This window comes from Delphinus delphis, chromosome X (genome assembly GCF_949987515.2).
Source record: "Delphinus delphis chromosome X, mDelDel1.2, whole genome shotgun sequence".
In the NCBI taxonomy this organism is placed as follows: Eukaryota; Metazoa; Chordata; class Mammalia; order Artiodactyla; family Delphinidae; genus Delphinus; species Delphinus delphis.
In genome coordinates, this window is record NC_082704.1 from 78,866,376 (window position 1) to 78,880,363 (window position 13,988).

The following is a 13,988-nucleotide window of genomic DNA, read 5'->3' on the forward strand; positions in this document are numbered from 1 at the left end:
ATTGAGGCTAAACAATATACTACTTAATAACGAAGTGATCACTGAAGAAATCAAAGAGGAAATTTAAAAATACCTAGAAACAAATGACAATGTACACACAACGACCCAAAACGTATGGGATGCAGCAAATGCAGTTCTAAGAGGGACGTTGGTAGCAATACAATGCTCCCTTAAGAAACAGGAAACATCTCATATAAACAACCTAACCTTGCACCTAAAGCAATTAGAGAAAGAAGAACAAAAAACCCAAAGTTAGCAGAAGGAAAGAAATCATAAAAATCAGATCAGAAATAAATGAAAAAGAAATGAAGGAAACGATAGCTAAGATCAATAAAACTAAAAACTAGTTCATTGAGAAGATAAACAAAATTGATAAACCATTAGCCAGATTCATCAAGAAAAAAATGGAGAAGACTCAAATCAATAGAATTAGAAATGTAAAAGGAGAAGTAACAACTGACACTGCAGAAATACAAAAGATCATGAGAGATTACTACAAGCAACCCTATGCCAATAAAATGGACAACCGGGAAGAAATGGCCAAATTCTTAGAAATGCACAACCAGACAAGACTGAATCAGGAAGAAAGAGAAAATATGAGCAGACCAAACACAAGCACTGAAATTGAAACTGTGATTAAAGATCTTCCAACAAACAAAATCCCAGGACCAGATGGCTTCCCAGGCAAACTGTATCAAACATTTAGAGAAGAGCTAACAGCTATCTTTCTCAAGCTCTTCCAAAATATAGCAAAGGAAGGAACACTCCAAAACTCATTCTATGAGGCCACCATCACCTTGATACCAAAACCAGACAAGGATGTCACAAAGAAAGAAAACTACAGGCCAATATCACTGATGAACATGGATGGAAAAATCCTCCACAAAATACTAGCAAACAGAATCCAACAGCACATTAAAAGGATCCTACACCCTGATCAAGTGGGGTTTCTTCCAGGAATGCAAGGCCTCTTCAATTTACCCAAATCAAACAACGTGATACAACATATTAACTAATTGAAGGAGGAAAACCATACGATCATCTCAATAGATGCAGAGAAAGCTTTGGAAAAATTCAACACCCATTTATGATAAAAACCCTGCAGAAAATAAGCATAGAGGGAACTTTCCACAACATAATAAAGGCAATATATGACAAACCCACAGCCAACATTGTCCTCAATGGTGAAAAATTGAAAGCATTTTCACTAAGATCAGGAATAAGACAAGGTTGCCCACTCTCACAACTCTTATTCAATAGAGTTTTGGAAGTTTTAGCCACAGCAATCAGAGAAGAAAGTGAAATAAAAGGAATACAAATCGGAAAAGAAAAAGTAAAGCTGTAACTCTTTGCAGATGACATGATACTATACATCGAGAATCCTAAAGATACTACTAGAAACCTTCTAGAGCTAATCAGTGAATTTGGTAATGGAGCAGGATACAAAATTAATGCACAGAAATCTCTGACACTGCTATACACTAATGATGAAAAATCTGGAAGTGAATTCAAGAAAAAACTCCCATTTACCATTTCAACAAAAAGAATAAAATATCTTTAATAAACTTACCTAAGGAGAGAAAAGACCTGTATGCAGAAAATGATAAGACACTGATGAATGAAATTAAAGAGGATACAAATAGATGGAGAGATATACCATATTCTTGGATTGGAAGAATCAATATTTTGAAAATGAATCTACTACCCAAAGCAATCTACAGATTCAATGCAATCCCTATCAAAATACCACTGGCATTTTTCACAAAACTGGAACAAAAAATTTCACAATTTGTATGGAAACACAAAAGACCCCGGATAGCCAAAGCAGTCTTGAGAACAACAAACGGAGCTGGAAAAATCAGGCTCACTGTCTTCAGACTACACTACAAAGCTACAGTAATCAAGACAGTATGGCACAAAAACAGAAAGATAGATTAATGGAAGAGGATAGAAAGCCCAGAGATAAACCCACGCACATATGGTCACCTTATCTTTGATTAAGGAGGCAGGAAGGTACACAGGAGAAAGGACAGCCTCTTCAATAAGTGGTGCTCAGAAAACTGGACAGGTAAATGTAAAAGTATGAGATTAGATCACTCCCTAACACCAGACACAAAAATAAGCTCAAACTGAATAAAAGCCCTAAATTTAAGGCAAGAAACTTTCAAACTCTTAGAGGAAAACATAGGCAAAACTCACTATGACATAAATCACAGCAAGATCCTTTTTGACCCACTTCCTAGACAAATGGAAATAAAAACAAAAATAAACGAAAGGGACCTAATGAAACAGCAAAGCTTTTGCACAGCAAGGGAAACCATGAAAAAGATGAAAATACAACTTCAGAATGGGAGAAAATATTTGCAAATGAAACAATGGAAAAAGGACTAATCTTGAAAATTTATAAGAAGCTCTATAACAAAAAAACAAACAACCCAATCCAAAAATGGGCAGAAGACCTAAATAGACATTTCTCCAAAGAAGATACACAAACTGCCAACAAACGCACGAAAGAGTGCTCAACATCATTTATCATTAGATAAATGCAAATCAAAACTACAATGAGATATCATCTCACACCAGTCAGAAAGGCCATCATCAAAAAATCTAGAAACAATAAATTCTGGAGAGGGAGTGGAGAAGAGGGAACACTCTTGCACTGCTGGTGTGGATGTGAATTGGTATGGCCACTAAGAAGAACAGTAAGGAGGTTCCTTAAAAAACTACAAAGAGAACTACCATATGACCCAGCAATCCCACTACTGGGCTAATACCCTGAGAAAACCATAATGCAAAAAGAGTCATGTATGAAAATGTTCATTGTAGCTCTGTTTACAATAGCCTAGAGACAACCTAAGCATCTATCATTGGATGAATGGATAAAGAAGATGTGGGACATATATACAATGGAATATTACTCAGCCTTAAAATAAAACGAAATTGAGCTATTTGTAATGAGGGGTATTGACCTAGAGTCTGTCATACACAGTGAAGTAAATCAGAAAGAGAAAAACAAATACCATATGCCAAAACATATATATGGAATTTAGGGGATAAAATGTCATGAAGAACCTAAGGGTGAGACAAGAATAAAGAAACAGACCTACTAGAGAATGGACTTGAGGATATGGGGAGGGGGAAGGGGAAGGTTCGACAAAGCAAGAGGGACGCATGGACATATATACACTACCAAACATAAGGTAGATATTTACTTGGAAGCAGCCGCATAGCATAGGGAGATCAGCTCAGTGCTTTGTGACTACCTGGAGGGGTGTGATAGGGAGGGTGCGAGGGAGGGAGATGCAGGAGGGAGGAAATATGGGAACATATGTATATGTATAATTGATTCACTTTGTTATAAAGCCAAACTAACACACCATTGTAAAGCATTTATACTTCAATAAAGATGTAAAAAAATAAATTAATTTTGAAAAAGCAGCAAGGGATAAACAACAAATAACACACAAGGGAATCCTCATAAGTTTAACAACTGATGTTTCAGCACAAACTCTTCAAGTCAGACAGGACTGGCAAGATATATTTAAAGTGATGAAGGAGAAAAACCTACAACTAAGATTATTCTACCCAGCAAGGATCTGATTCAGATTTGATGGAGAAATTAAAGCCTTTACGGACAAACAAAAGTTGAGAGAGTTCAGCACCACCAAACCAGCTTTATGACAAATGCTAAAGGATCTTCTCTAGGCAAGAAACACAAGAGAAGGAAAAGACCTACAATAACAAAGCCAAGACAAATAAGAAAATGGGAATAGGAACATACATGTTGAAAATTACCTTAAATGTAAATGGATTAAATGCTCCCACCAAAAGATACAGACTGGCTGAATGGATACAAAAACAAGACCCATATATATGCTGTCTACAAGAGACCCACTTCAGACCTAGAGACACATACAGACTCAAAGTGAGGGGATTGAAAAAGATATTCCATGCAAATGTAAACCAAAAGAGACCTGGGGTAGCAATTCTCATATTGGACAAAATAGACTTTAAAATAAAGATTATTAGAAGAGACAAATAAGGACACTACATAGTGATCAAGAGATCAATCCAAGAAGAAGATATAAAAATTGTAAATATTTATGCACCCAACACAGAAGTACCTCAAAACATAAGGTAAAAACTAACAGCCATAAAAGGGGAAGTCAACAGTAACACATTCATAGTAGGGGAATTTAACACCCCACTTTCACGAATGGACAGATCATCCAAAATGAAAATAAATAAGGAAACACAAGCTTTAAATGGTACATTAAAAAAGATGTACTTAATTGATATTTATAGGACATTCAATCCAAAAACTACAGAATACACATTTTTCTCAAGTGCTCATGGAAGATTCTCCAGGATAGATCATATCTCGGGTCACAAATCAAGCCTTGGTAAATTTAAGAAAATTGAAATTGTATCCAGTCTCTTTTCCAACCACAATGCTATGAGACTAGATATCAAGTACAGGAAAAGATCTGTAAAAAATACAAACACATGGAGGCTAAACAATACACTATTTAATAATGAGGTGATCACAGAGGAAAACAAAAAATACCTAGAAATAAATGACAATGCAGACACGACGACCCGGAACCTATGGGATGCAGCAATAGCAGTTCTAAGAGGGAAATTTATAGCAATGCAATCCTACCTTAAGAAACAGGAAACATCTTGAATAAACAACCTAACCTTGCACCTACAGCAATTAGAGAAATAAGAATAAAATAACCCACACATTAGCAGAAGGAAAGAAATCATAAAAATCAGATCGGAAATAAATGAAAAATAAATGAAGGAAATGATAGCAAAGAGCAATTTAAAAAGCTGGTTCTTTGAGAAGATAAACGAAATAGATAAACCATTAATCAGACTCATCAAGAAAAAAATGGAGAAGACTCAAAACAATAGAATTAGAAATGAAAAAGGAGAAGTAACAAATGACACTGCAGAAATAAAAAAGATCATGAGAGATTACTACAAGCAACCTTATGCCAATAAAAAGGACAATCTGGAAGAAATGGACAAATTCTTAGAAATGAACAACCTGCCAAGACTGAATCAGGAAGAAATAGAAAATATGAACAGATCAATCACAAGCACTGAAATTGAAACTGTGATTTAAAATCTTCCAGCAAACAAAAGCCCAGGACCAGATGGCTTCACAGGTGAATTCTATCAAATATTTAGAGAAGATCTAACACCTATCCTTCTCAAAGTCTTCCAAAATATAGCAGACGGAGGAACACTCCCTATCATTCTATGAGGCCACCATCACCCTGATACCAAAAACAGACAAGGATGTCACAAAGAAAGAAAACTACAGGCCAATCTCACTGATGAACATAGATGCAAAAATCCTCAACAAAATACTAGCAAACAGAATCCAACAGCACATTAAAAGGATCCTACACCATGATCAAGTGGGGTTTATTCCAGGAATGCAAGGATTCTTCAATATACACAAATCAATCAACGTGATACACCATATTAAAAAACCTAAGGATGAAAACCATATGATCATCTCAATAGATGCTGAGAAAGCTTTCAACAAAATTCAACACCCATTTATGATAAAGACCCTGCAGAAAGTAGGCATAGAGGGAAAATTCCACAACATAATAAAGGCCATATATGAGAAACCCACAGCCAACATCATCCTCAATGGTGAAAAACTGAAAGCATTTCCACTAAGATCAGGAACAAGACAAGGTTGCCCACTCTCACCATTCTTATTCAACATAGTTCTGGAAGTTTTAGCCATAGCAATCAGAGAAGAAAAGGAAATAAAAGGAATCCAAATCGGAAAAGAAGAAGTAAAGCTGTCACTGTTTGCAGATGACATGGTACTCTACATAGAGAATCCTAAAGATGCTACCAGAAAACTACTAGAGCTAATCAATGAATTTGGTAAAGTAGCAGGATACAAAATTAATGCACAGAAATCTCCGGCATTCCTATACCCTAATGATGAAAAATCTGAAAGTGAATTCAAGAAAACACTCTCATTTACCATTGCAACAAAAAGAATAAAATACCTAGGAGTAAACCTACCTAAGGAGACAAAAGACGTGTATGCAGAAAATTATAAGACACTGATGAAAGAAATTAAAGATGATACAAATAGATGGAGAAATATACCATGTTCTTGGATTGGAACGATCAACATTGTGTAAATGACTCTACTACCCAAAGCAATCTACAGATTCAATGCAATCTCTATCAAACTACCACTGGCATTTTTCACAGAACTGGAACAAAAAAATTTCACAATTTGTATGGAAACACAAAACACCCCGAATAGCCAAAGCAATCATGAGAATGAAAAATGCAGCTGGAGGAATCAGGCTCCCTGGCTTCAGACTATACTACAAAGCTACAGTAATCAAGACAGTATGGTACTCGCACAAAAACAGGAATATAGATCAATGGAACAGGACAGAAAGCTCAGAGATAAACCCATGCACATATGGTCATCTTATCTTTGATAAAGGAGGCAGGAATGCACAGTGGAGAAAGGACAGCCTCTTCAGTGAGTGGTGCTGGAAGAACTGGACAGGTACATATAAAAGTATGAAATTAGATTACTCTCTAACACCATACACAAAAATAAGCTCAAAATGGATCAAAGACCTAAATGTAAGGCCAGAAACTATCAAACTCTTAGAGGAAAACATAGGCAGAACACTCTATGACATAATTCATAGCAAGATCCTTCTTGACCCACATCCTAGACAAATGGCAATAAAAACAAAAATAAAGCAATGAGACCTAATGAAACTTCAAAGCTTTTTCACAGCAAAGGAAATCATAAACAAGACCAAAAGGGCTTCCCTGGTGGCACAGTTGTTGAGAGTCCGCCTTCCTATGCAGGGGACACGGGTTTGTGCCCCAGTCCATGAAGATCCCACATATCGTGGAGCGGCTGGGCCCGTGAGCCATGGCCGCTGAGCCTGTGCATCCAGAGGCTGTGCTCTGCAACGAGAGAGGCCACAACAGTGAGAGGGTCGCGTACTGAAAAAAAAAATACAAGACCAAAAGACAACCCTCAGAATGGTAGAAAATATTTGCAAATGAAGCACCTGACAAAGGATTAATCTCCAAAATTTACAAGCAGCTCATGCAGCTCATTAGCAAAAAACAAATAATCCACTCCAAAAAGGGCACAAGACCTAAATAGAAATTTTTCTAAAGAAGATATACAGGCTGCCAACAAACACATGTAAGAATGCTCAATATCCTTAGGAATTAGAGAAATGCCAATCAAAACTAGAACAAGATATCATCTCACACTGGTCAGAATGGCCATCATCAAAAAAATCTAGAAACAATAAATGCCTGAGAGGGCGTGGAGAAAAGGGGACAGTCTTGCACTGCTGGTGGGAATATGAATTGGTACAGCCACTATGGAGAACAGTATGGAGGTTCCTTAAAAAACTACAAATAGAACTACCGTATGACCCAGCAATCCCACTACTGGGCATATACCCTGAGAAAACCATAATTCTAAAAGAGTAATGTACCAAAATGTTCATTGCAGCTCTATTTACAATAGCCAGGAAATGGAAGCAACCTAAGTGTCCATCATCGGATGAATGGATAAAGAAGATGTGGCACATATTTACAATGGAATATTACACAGCCATAAAAAGAAATGAAATTGAGCTATTTGTATTGAGGTGGATAGACCCAGAGTCTGCCATACACAGTGAAGTAAGTCAGAAAGAGAAAGACAAATACCGTATGCTAACACATATATATGGAATTTAAGGAAAAAAATGTCATGAATAACCTAGGGGTAAGAAAGGAATAAGGAAACAGACCTACTAGAAAACGGACTTGAGGATATAGGGAGGGGGAAGGGTGAGCTGTGACAAAGCGGGAGAGAGGCATGGACATATATACACTACCAAACATAAGGTAGATAGCTAGTGGGAAGCAACCGCATAGCACAGGGAGATCAGCTCGGTGCTTTGCGACCGCCTGGTGGGGTGGGTTAAGGAGGGTGGGAGGGAGGGAGACGCAAGAAGGAAGAGATATGGGAACATATGTGTATGTATAACTGATTCACTTTGTTATAAAGCAGAAACTAACACACCATTGTGAAACATTTATACCGCAATAAATATGTAAAAAAAAAAGAAAATGTGGCACATGTATACAATGGAATATTAGCCATACAAAGAAACAAAATTGATCTATTTGTCGTGAGGTGGATGGACCTAGAGTCTGTCATACAGAGTGAAGTAAGTGAGAAGAGAAAGACAAATACCGTATGCTAACACATGTATATGGAATTTAAGAAAAAAATGTCATGAAGAACCTAGCAGTAAGACAGGAATAAAGACACAGACTACTAGAAAATGGACTTGTGGATATGGGGAGGGGGAAGGGTAAGCTGTGACAACGCGAGAGAGTGGCATTGACATATACACACTATCAAACGTAAAATAGATAGCTAGTGGGAAGCAGCCATATAGCACAGGGAGATCGGCTTGGTGCTTTGTGACCACCTAGAGGGGTGGGATAGGGAGGGTCGGAGGGAGGGAGATGCAAGATGGCAGAGATATGGGAACATTTGTATATGTATAACTGATTCACTTTGTTATAAAGCAGAAACTAGCACACCATTGTAAAGCAATTATACTCCAATAAAGATGTAAAAAAATAAAGTCATGAAGAACCTAGGGGTAAGATGGGAATAAAGACACGGATCTACTACAGAATGGACTAGAGGAAATGGGGAGTGGGAAGGGTAAGCTTTGACAAAGTGAGAGAGTGGCATGGACATATATACACTGCCATACTTAAAATAGATAGGTAGTTGGAAACAGCCCTATAGCACCGGGAGTTCAGCTCGGTGCTTTGTGACCACCGAGAGGGTTGGGATAGGGAGGGTGGGAGGGAGGGAGACACAAGAGGGAAGAGATATGGGAACATATGTATATGTGTAACTGATTCACTTTGTTATAAAGCAGAAACTAACACACCATTGTAAAGCAATTATACCCCAATAAAGATGTTAAGGAAAAAAATGATGTAAAAAAAAAATAACACCATAATGAGATATTACGTCACACCCACTACCATGGCTGTAATGAAAACAAAAATGTTTGAATCTCTTCTAATATAAGTCTTTCTCCATAGATTTATGATCTCACAGTGTTGAGACACTAATTTCTTGTTATAACTGTAATAATTGTTTTCATTATAAGTTTGCGTCTAGATTATTCTGTTCAAAAGAACAGATTAATCATTCATATGCAAGCATCATTTTATAAGTATTTTTTTAAAAAACTAAACATGTTAAAAAAATTTTTTTAATAAAATAAATAAAAAAAAACTAAACATGTGAAGGTGGGAAGGAATGGTTAAACTGTGAAAATATCCTTGTGCTGATTTTAGTGAAGCCACTATAAATCATGTTTCAGACACTATCTCATAACCTGATTAAACACTTATTCTATATGGAAAAGGGCATGCCATGAAAATGCATATGCAAAATTATCCCAGCTTTGTAAGAGCGTATTAGCAAGGCAATGGAAAGTGTTAATATTTGACTATGAGCCTTGTGGAATGGGAGGTGGGTTTATAGTTGATTATTTTCTTCTTCATGTCAATTTGCTAAACTGTACACCGTGCCCACATTGCCCATACAATTCCTGTGCAATCAGTGAAAAAGAAAAAAAAAAATTATCCTCAACAAGTCCGGGAGTACAAGTCAGTAAAAATTACCGAGAGATTGGGTCAAGATGGCAGACTGAGCACTAGTGCATTTCTCTCCTACCTCAAATTCCCTTAAATGACAGAAAAGACAGTTTTCTGTATATAAAGAATAACTCCAGAATTACAAGGGGAAAGGAAAGGGCAAATTCCTGGAGGATGAAAAGCAGATGGATCAGGGGTACTGAGGTAAGGATAAGGGTGGGGGTGGGGAGACTGGGGGCCCAGAACTGAAGAGGGGGCGCAAGGCGATTGGGGAGGGGATTTGTTGGCCAGGCGGCTCCAGATTTTGGGAAAGGGGCGGGGCAAGGAACCAAAGAGCGCCTCCCAGGCCCAGGACAGGGGCGGACAAGAGAGTTGGCGGGCGAGGTGCGGGGAGGGGGGGCCGGTGGGCGGGTGATTTGCTGGGCAGGAAGGGGAGGCCTCTCTCCTGGCCGGAAGCTGTGCTATACGGAAAAGAGGGAGGAGACTGCGGCGACTGCAGCGGCTGGTGGGAACCTGATGTGGCAGAGGGGCTGCTGCTGCCAACAGGGAGCGGAGGGCCCGCGAGCCGAGTGCTGGAGACACTGCCGCCATCCTGTTTGCCTGTCCAGCAGCCCACTTGACACGCTCTTCTCCTAAGGATCCTTCCTTTCAGCTCTTGCAAGCACCTGGCTCGTCGTCTGCTGGTCCTCCTTTGACACAGGCTCACCGCGGAGGCAGCAGCGAGGTGCCCGATTTGGGCACGCGAGGCCCGCTATCCCCGGCCTGGGGGAATCTGTGTCCCCTGGCCTGGACAGTGTTGGACGCAGGGCGGGAGGAATAGGGGGGGTGCCCCCTATTTCTTTGACTGTAACCGCAACTCCTTCACGCTACCATAGCCTGAACTAGCTGGGGAGGAAGGTTACTGCAGGCACGCAGCCAGAATGCCTTGATTTCCAGCCTTTCCGCATAGCTTTCGGGAAAAACTTAGGCATGGGTGCACAGAATGCACTAATTAGGAGAAAAAGTTCATCGTGTCATGCATTGAATTTATTTTTTCTTGATTTCCTTTCTTGGTCCTCCTTGCTACTGTGCTCCGCGCAGGCATGAAGACCCCGCTCGGAAAAGCAGCTGCAGGGCAGCGGTCCAGGACAGGCGCAGGACATGCCAGTGTGTCTGTGACCGTGATGAAGAGAAAGGCTGCACACAAGAAGCATAGGAGCAGACCCACCTCCCAGCATCGGAGGAACATCGTAGGCTGCAGAATTCGGCACGGATGGAAAGATGGAGATGAACCTCTAACACAGTGGAAGGGAACCGTTCTGGATCAGGTACCTGTAAATCCCTCTCTGTATCTTATCAAATATGATGGATTTGACTGTGTTTATGGATTGGAACTTCATAGAGATGAAAGAGTGTCATCACTTGAAATCCTTCCTAATAGAGTTGCATCATCTAGAATCAGTGATACACACTTGATAGAAATTATGATTGGCAAAGCAGTGGAACATATTTTTGAGACAGAGGAAGGTTCCAAAAATGAATGGAGGGGGATGGTCTTAGCTCAGGCACCTGTCATGAACACATGGTTTTACATTACCTATGAGAAAGATCCTGTATTATATATGTACCAGCTCTTAGATGATTATAAAGATGGTGACCTACACATCCTTCCAGATTCCAATGATTCTCCTCTTGCAGAGAGGGAGCCAGGAGAAGTCATAGACAGCCTAGTAGGCAAACAGGTGGAATATGCCAAGGAGGATGGCTCCAAGAGAACTGGCATGGTCATTCATCAGGTGGAAGCAAAACCCTCTGTGTACTTCATCAAATTTGATGATGATTTCCATATCTATGTCTATGATTTGGTAAAAACATCTTAGAGGTCATTTTGAAATTTGCCAAATATGTGAGACTGTTTGTAAAATCTGAACACACAAGAAGTCTGGATTGCTTTACAGTTTGTAAGAACCATATTCTCCCCCTTTTTCACACTTTTGCCTGGCAAAAAATTGGAACTTCCACCCTCTCAGACATTTTTTGAAGAAACCTTTTGCCTTTATCTCCAACCGTTTTACCGGTTCCTCCCCACAGAAGAATGATTGACTTAGCTAATTAGTGAGAGGGGTAAAGTCTGACATCCATCGGCCCATATTTTTATCTTGGGTGGTGTTAATAGGCTAAAGGTAGCTGAACACCTCTTGCCTCATTCTTTTGGGCATTTGGACAATCTGCACTCACTGAAGTGTGAAGCTTCCTGAGATATGCAATGTGGTTGGCTGGATAAATTTCTTTGCAATTCAACCCTCCCCTTAGGGCTGGCTGGGTTAGTGTCTTTGCAATTCAACCCCTCCCCTTCAAAAGTCTAATATGGGGAGGAATGGGAAGCTTATTTTGGTCTTCTGTCTAAGTTGCATTTTAAATTCTAACTATAATGAAAGTAAGGCTAATATTTTGTTCCATTTCTGATTCTTGTACCTATTACTAAACTTGGTTTGGAAATCAAGAGGGTAATTATTTTGCACTTTAGTACATAAGCATAGGCTGAGAAACCTTACAAAATTGTTAAGAGGGCAAGCATTTGGGAACCAAACCGCAAGTGGAGAAATCGCGGTTGGTCATTAATGGCATTAGGATTTCTGTTGTCTACAATAGCTCTGGCTGGTACCTGCAGACAAGGAGTGGGTTTTTACAGACAAAGGCTGTGCAGGCAGACTTTAGCACAATTGGGCTTTGCCAGCCCAATAGAGCATTAGGCCGGGCTGTAGCTCTAGTCCTCAGTCACAGGATAAAGGCCAGGTTTGGCAAGGGTTGGCAGATCTGTCTAGGACCTCAATATAAAGGAGCAAAAATCTGGAATCAGGCTGAGATACAGATTTCTTTCCTATACCAAGAAGGACGCTTTGAAAAATTTTAAATTAGGTTTTCATTTGATTCTTAGAAGACTTCTGAGTCCCAGCATATGAGGTGGGCAATGCACTTGCTAGAACTAAGAAAAGCTGAAAATAGGCTTTGCTTCCTTGTAGGAACTGGTGAGCTCATTTATTCTGGTGTCCTAATAGGACTGAGGAACACAGAGATTAGAATCAGTGCTAGATGATCAATAGACTTAATGATTTTCTAAGTGCTTAATGATGTTTTTAATGCTGTCATTTGTAGATAGAAATCTAATAGATATTTGTTAGTGTTTTGTTTTTCAACTTTATCCTGTTTCTTGGCTGGACCTAAGAAACTCATGTGCAGATAAGGATGAGCCCTACTTCAGCAGAAAAATAAGTAATGGAGTGGGCCTTGTACCTTCCATTATTGAAGGCATTAGTGAAGGTTAACTTTGGAAAGTTAACTAGGAAAGAAAATGTTGAAAAATAAGCAGGGTTTTGGAGAGAAGCACCCGGCCAAAGTCAATGCATTCTCATTGGGTTTCTGATAGAAGCTCCATTAGCAATAACAGACAGGCCATGGACTTCTGCATATTTGGGGCTGGGACTCATGCCAGTACAATCAACCACTTGGGAAATATCTTCCAAATTAGTTTAAGTTCACAGGTCATGGAGTCCAGACTACTGGCACAGACAGACTGGCATCCTGCTGAGGATGAAACCAAGAAAGTGTTCTCTTCTCCCATGTTTTCTCTGTCTATGTTTCTTCCTTTTGATGCCACTAAGTCTCTGCTCAGATATTTGATTGACAACAGCAATGTGGGTCTGTATTACCCTATTTACTAAGTCCTGGGGACATAAATTTGCTTGAGATATCTGTTTTAGAGGCTGAGGATTAGTGTGCTTGCTAAGTTTTTGGATGTGAGGCTGACACTGTGATAATCTTATGTCCTGTTGACCCTGTGGACTCTTAATGTATGACATATATGTATGACATGCAATTGTGGGGTTAGATTAATTCAACTCCTGAAGTTCTGAAGGAACTACACCAAATCAAGAGGAAGACAGCCCAGGCTACAGCTGATGAAGGAACCCCATATCTGTCCAGACATCTTTGTGAGATCTGTATGGCTGACATCAGAAAAACCAAGAAATTGGGGAAGGCAGAATTTTGGACTTTAATTCCTTTGGACTTTAAAATAGAAATTTAATTGGGGGCATTCATTTTTCCCTTGGAGTTTAATAGTTGGTGTGATTTTCATACAGTTCAAATTAAGGCATTTTCATTATGTTGTTGATATTGTATTATTTGTAGTATTTTAATGCTACCTTTAGGGCTTATTGTATAATCTTTTAAGCTATGTCAGATAATGTGGCTGGACATAATTATAAATTGGGGATAAAATAGTGAGTGAA

The 13,988-nt window shown here is 39.2% G+C and overlaps 1 protein-coding gene across 1 annotated transcript; it reads left to right on the top strand.

Annotated features, from left to right (window-relative positions):
• The first annotated feature begins 10,228 nt into the window (after positions 1–10,228).
• On the top strand, positions 10,229–13,728 carry SPIN3 (spindlin family member 3). The gene is made up of 2 exons (XM_060001937.2): positions 10,229–10,441; positions 10,798–13,728. The coding sequence occupies exon 2, from the start codon at positions 10,800–10,802 to the stop codon at positions 11,574–11,576; it is 777 nt and encodes a 258-aa protein (XP_059857920.1). The 5' UTR covers positions 10,229–10,441; positions 10,798–10,799; the 3' UTR covers positions 11,577–13,728.
• Positions 13,729–13,988: the final 260 nt, after the last annotated feature.

Excerpts from the sequence above, each read along its gene's own strand:
- SPIN3 (XM_060001937.2), top strand. The coding sequence starts at position 10,800 with ATGAAGACCCCGCTCGGAAAAGCAGCTGCAGGGCAGCGGTCCAGGACA.